Raw genomic sequence first — 5,717 nt, 5'->3', positions numbered from 1 at the left:
AAACCTAAATTACTGTTTAAGAAAGAAAGCAAACAAGTTCTTCATCCTAATCGCATAATTAGCAATCCCCGGAGTTTGGAAGGTCAGTTCTTAGCGTTGATTATACCGTTGAGTTCCTTGCGTCGAGGGTAAGATCTATGTACCCTTTTTATTGTCTTTCCTTTGAATTGTTTAAACCCTAATTTAGAGATTTGGGGGTTTATGTGTAGTATGTGATTTGGTAGCCTTTATGTGTTGTATGATAGGAGGAGGGTTCATAGAGGAGGCTTTTTTATTCAGCAGTAGAGACCGTCTGATTGTGTGCTTACCAGGTAGGATTTCCTACTCAGTATTAGTCCCATAATGGGATATTGGTTGATGTATTGTGTTTGGTTGTTTGATATAATAATTGTATTGTGATTGTGGTTGTGATCGTTGTTGATGGTTAGCGAGGCGTGGCCTCGGGCCGAGTGGGGTCACTTGCGGGAGTGGCTTCACGCCTAGTTTCGCCTTCTGTGGAACCCGCCACAGAAGGGATGTGCACATTAATGGACAGGGGTTATCGCTCACTATGTGGAGCGGGGATTTGGTGGGTACGGCTGCGGTCCCCCATCGGCGGGGCTAGTCCAAAGGGGACGATCGATGATTGAGATGATTGGATTTGGCGTGATTGCGTGTGTGTGGCGCTTAAGTCATCTGTTGTTGCCTTATTGTTATTATATATTAAATTGTGTGATTAGTACTCGACCCGGTGTTGTTTTGTAAACCTGCGGTGATCCATTCGAGGATGGTGAGCAGATATTGAGCAGATATTGAGATGAGTACTGGGATAGCTGGGATGGCCACGACATGATGATAGGAGTCTTCCGCTGTAGCTTATTAGTTATTTACATTTCAGTTAGAACAGTCAGTTTGAGAACATGTATTGTACTTTCAGTTTGGTTTTGAGGATTGTACATCTTCGCTAAGTATTTATAATTAAACGTTGTTTCTTCATTGTTTATTTGATTATCATACCTCGGGCAACCGAGATGGTAATGTCTTCATACCTGAGTGGTCCTGGTAAGGCACTTGGAGTATGGGGGTGTTACATTAAATCCCTAATGGTATTTTGTCCCTCGGCCACACCCGCTTTACCATCCCTCCATGGCGACGCCCTCAAACTATCTCCATACTTCAGGTCATCCTCTTCATAAGGTCTGTCCTCGCAATCTTTCACACTGTGACCCAACACACCACACCTGTAACAGTAGAGAGGCAACCTCTCATACTTGACATCGAAGGATGTCACATTCCCATTAGGCAATCGTATTTCAGCAAAAGGTTGAAGTGGCTTCCGAATATTATGTAGAATACGAATACGGACCGCTCTCTCCATCTCATGGAATGGGGTATCATCTTTCATAACATACGTACCCAACTGTGCACCCAACCGTCGCAAATTTTCCTCGTTCATACGCCCTTTAAGAGGGAGATCGTACACCCGAGCCCAAATTAAATAGGAAGACGATATAGGGGAGTATCAGTTAATTTCCCCTCCCCATTAGGCTCATTAAAATACCATGCAAACTTATCAAAGTGCCATGGCTGCCCTTCAAGAACCCTAGTTTTGTCCCGATCATCCTCAAAACAAAAGATGAAGATCCTCTCCCTAACATCTAAAATATTACCCATCACCTTCCCCGTTGGATTCCATAACCTTAACATCGTATCAATAACGGCTTTACTATTTATCATCTTCGTAGACCAAATCTTTCCCACAAGGATTCGCTCCACCTGTTTTACGTGAACCTCGTCTTCGCTAACATCCTAGTCGAACGTCTCTCGCGCACCCCCTGAAGTCTCCCCCAACACCCCTTTACCTTTGCTACTTTTGCCTCTCTCCATAAGGCTCGCAGAACAACTACTCAAAGAAGATTTGACTATCCGCACAAACGCTAGAGTAAACCGTAGTAAAAGAAAGAAGCTTTTCGAAATCCTAATAACGCCTCCAAACGAAAACCCACAAGAAGCGTACAGAAAAAACAAAGCATACAGAAAGAAAAACAAGACGGAGACACACCTACATACACGATGTAGATAGGTACCTTGAGCAAGAAGGAAGCAACATAGATAAACTAGGACTCAACTTCCATAAAACCCTAGAAAGACGTAAAGAAGGTCCTTTTTTTTAACTCTGTGGCTTTTGGTGATGCGAGTAGTAGAGGTTTTCATTTGATTGGGCTTACTCTTCTATTGGGCCCGTCCTATGCTATAAGACAGTCAAATAGGAGAGTTACTGATCGAAGAAATAATAAAGCAATATGGAGTATATGATTTGGATTATATGACCTCCGGTCAGGTTTGGTCCATGCGTTTTTTTGATGTTGACCGGAGCGAACAAATGTAAATATGCTCTGGTCCATCGTCCAACATTTTACCCTTATTTGGTCTTCGGTTCGCAAAACGGCCGGACCGATGAACACCCCTACCTATAGACATGGCGAAATGGACCCGATATGAGTAACCCGACCCGACACCCGAACTCAAGGCCCGAATCCAAATTGACCCAACCCCAATTTAACCCGACCCGAAAATTTATTGTTAGAAACTGATTATTATCCACAAATAACTTGATAATAATTGACTGGAACCCGAAATTATCCGGCCCGACCGAAAGGCTACAAACCTTAAATGACCCTAAACGAAATTAACCCGGCCGGAACCCGGTCGGATTGACCCATTTGTCAGGCCTACCTACCTATACTAATATAATATAATATAATATGGACAAATTTTTTGGCATTTATTAAGACCCTTATCGTGTCATTTGGTATCTATTTGACCCGTTTAAGTTAAATGAGAATTTGTGTAAAAAAAATAATCTACTAGGGTTGGGTCGATAGCAATCTTAACGTTACATCCGCTTTTCCAAATTGTGGTTCATTTGAATGAAAAAGGCCTACTACGTCCTGTCCGAGTTCTTCCAGTGAACTGTACTGTGAAAGAATCATGGATAGCCGCCGTCGTCGAGTAAGTTGGTCCGACATACCATCGGAGCTATTATCTTTGATAGCGGAACGCCTCGGAACTCGATTCGATACATGTAATTTCCGGTCTGTTTGCAAATTATGGTGCGCAGCCGCCTCTTTTTCTACCCATCTCCCTGAAAACCATTTATCACCCATCTTACCTTTCAAGTTATCAATTCGTGAGTGTAATTTTGCGTCACCGCTTGAAAAATTTTTTGATCCTCTTATACTGGTGCCTAACGCCATTTTTCTGATTCGATCAACGGTTAATTCAAAGGTTGAACCTTGGTTGTGTATTGTACAGGAGTCGAACCCGGGTAAACTCAGGCTTCGTGAATTAGGTTCTCAATTTGATTTTAAGGAATTACCTAAGAACGTTCCCAAGAATTTGAATTTATCGTATTTTAATGTCGTAGAACTTGGTCGATTCTATACGGTTAGACGTTCGGTTGGAAGATTTGATTGGCATGGTGTAAACTTTTACGGAAGTAAGTTGGTTCTAATTGTTGATCCTAATTGCAGAACATTCGCTAGAATTGATGATTATATGCCAATTCTGTTAACTGCAGACGGGAATTTACGGGTTATATCGATTAAAAATAGGAGAATAGAGAAAATACCGGGGCTGAAAACTAAGATATATGATGACGTGGTGAATTATCGAGGTAGAGTTTTTGCTATTGATCGGAAAGGAAGAGGTTACACTATGTCTTATAACGAGACGAGGTTATGCAATGTGGTTTCTCATCCAGTCGGTGAGGGGTCCGGAAGTGATAGGAAAAAATGTCTTGTTGAATCGAGTAATGGTGAACTCTATTTAGTTCATAGATGTCCTCCTTATTTTAATCGCGTCTTTAGAATTTACAAGCTAAACGAGGAGAGAAATTGTTGGGATAAAGTTAAGGGGATTGGGGATGACCGGATATTGATTGTGACTTCCGATAGATGTTTCTTCGCTATGACAAAACACTTTCCAGGATTAAGGGGAAACTGCATTGTGTTTCGGAAACGCCAATTTCCTGTTTACAATAGCAGTTTATTTGTGACAGAGTCGGATATATTTGTAAATATGCCTTATTCTTCGAATGATGAGGACATTGTGTTTCCCTTTGACGGTGGTGACTGTACTCGTTTGATTTCTTATCACGGCTATTACAATTTGTTCCGGCTACCTCCGCGTTGGCTTTCAACTGATACACATTTGCTCAATAGGTATGATTTTAGCCCATTTTGCGTTTTAGATGAATTGGACTAGATTCTTAGCGTCTATTATATGGGTCGAATTGTTTCAATTTGTTTAGGGGTATGTGTCATTTTTAAGGTCCTGATGTTTCGGCATTTGAGACTGATTTGTTGGTTTATGTTTTGGGATTATCTTGAAGTAATGGAAGCATTAAAGAGACAGAGATTCTGAAGGATTTCTGCTGTCGAGTTGCTTCAGAACCCATCTCAAAGGTAGAGATATCAGCAGCTAAGACTATGCTAGCCATTAAAGATCAGAATGCAGCTGGACAAAGTATGCTTTCACTAAATCGGCTGACTGAATATATCGATGACTAGAACTTCTTCCTGTATAATGCAACTGTTTGTTTTATTTCAGAATTGCGTAGTAAAGACGTCCTTGAATCTGGTGTATGTCCCAGGATCATCGATATTGATACATTTCCAGACCTTTCATCCAAGGTAAATCGTCCACTGGTTAACTCTGCTGTGCAATCAGTGCATGTATTATCTTTGGTTTCCGAGTGAGACAGTGATTCCACAACTTATGATTCTTTTACCGCCCAGGAAAAACGCATTTGATTCTTTGGTTAATTTCATGTTTTATAAATAGAAAAGGTTAGGCATAGCAGCCCCTTGTGGAGATAGTCAGGTAGATGTACTACTTGAGGCTTGAGGCAAGTACTGAAGCAGTCTTGTGTTTGTGCGAATTGTTGCAGGGTGCTGAAAACACGGTTTTGCAAGCGAAATTTAGAGGAGTAAATGTAAGGTCGGATGTGATCCCAATTTTGGAGAAAATATGGGACAAGTATGGAGATGTAATACAAAATCATGTAGTACAAAGTGATGGGCTTTTAAGATGGGCGTTAGAGACACTAGCAAAGATGGTTGTACTTCTTCAGACCAACTCTGCTCAATCTTTCAGCAACTCCCAAGCCGCTTTCTTAAGTGCAACTATTAAGGATCTTATGCATTTGCAGTTTCAGTTAAACTGGTTACTTCCATTTGTAGAGAAGCTAGGTTTTTATCATTTAGACCAGTAATTTGAGTTTATCTGTATTTCTTTGAGTTTTTTAAAGTTTATAAGTTACATTTTAAATCTTATATATGATGTTTTTGAATCATATTGTAAATTTTTGAGTTTAATGTTAGAGACGGCAATGGACGTGCCGTGCTGTGCCGGTCCGAGTCCCAGCCCGTCGTGCCTAGCTGCAGTTTTCGCCCGGCCCAGACACCGTCAATCGTGCTTTCGGGTCGTGTCGTGCTTGCCCGCTTTTCCCACCCCATCGTGGCCCGGTCAAAGTCGTGCCGTGTCGTGCCGACCCGTGTCAGCTTCGGGTATTTTTAATTGTTTTTTAATTATTTACACCTAACAAGTAACACCGTCGTGCTTGGACCATCATGACGTGCCTAGTCACGAGCATTATCCCCTTTCATGAGTCGTGGCCTGCCCCCTAACCCATCGTGCCAGACCCGGTTCGGGTTGCACTATTCCTCGGGCTCGTG

The 5,717-nt window shown here is 41.8% G+C and overlaps 1 protein-coding gene across 1 annotated transcript; it reads left to right on the top strand.

The window, feature by feature from the left end:
- Nucleotides 1-2,874: 2,874 nt before the first annotated feature.
- Nucleotides 2,875-5,335, top strand: LOC141630961 (F-box protein SKIP23-like). Its single transcript, XM_074443695.1, has 4 exons — nucleotides 2,875-4,202; nucleotides 4,373-4,506; nucleotides 4,591-4,673; nucleotides 4,931-5,335. The coding sequence occupies exons 1-4, from the start codon at nucleotides 2,971-2,973 to the stop codon at nucleotides 5,252-5,254; spliced, it is 1,773 nt and encodes a 590-aa protein (XP_074299796.1). The 5' UTR covers nucleotides 2,875-2,970; the 3' UTR covers nucleotides 5,255-5,335.
- Nucleotides 5,336-5,717: the final 382 nt, after the last annotated feature.

The sequence above is a fragment of the Silene latifolia genome, chromosome 2 (genome assembly GCF_048544455.1).
Source record: "Silene latifolia isolate original U9 population chromosome 2, ASM4854445v1, whole genome shotgun sequence".
Taxonomy (NCBI): Eukaryota; Viridiplantae; Streptophyta; class Magnoliopsida; order Caryophyllales; family Caryophyllaceae; genus Silene; species Silene latifolia.
Note: the sequence above shows the minus strand (reverse complement) of the source record. Positions and strands in the feature narration are given on the sequence as shown.

Coding starts and splice junctions, on each gene's coding strand:
- LOC141630961 (XM_074443695.1), top strand. CDS start 2,971: ATGGATAGCCGCCGTCGTCGAGTAAGTTGGTCCGACATACCATCGGAG. Junction 4,507..4,590: donor TCAGAATGCAGCTGGACAAA/GTATGCTTTCAC, acceptor GTTTTATTTCAG/AATTGCGTAGTAAAGACGTC. Junction 4,674..4,930: donor TTCCAGACCTTTCATCCAAG/GTAAATCGTCCA, acceptor GAATTGTTGCAG/GGTGCTGAAAACACGGTTTT.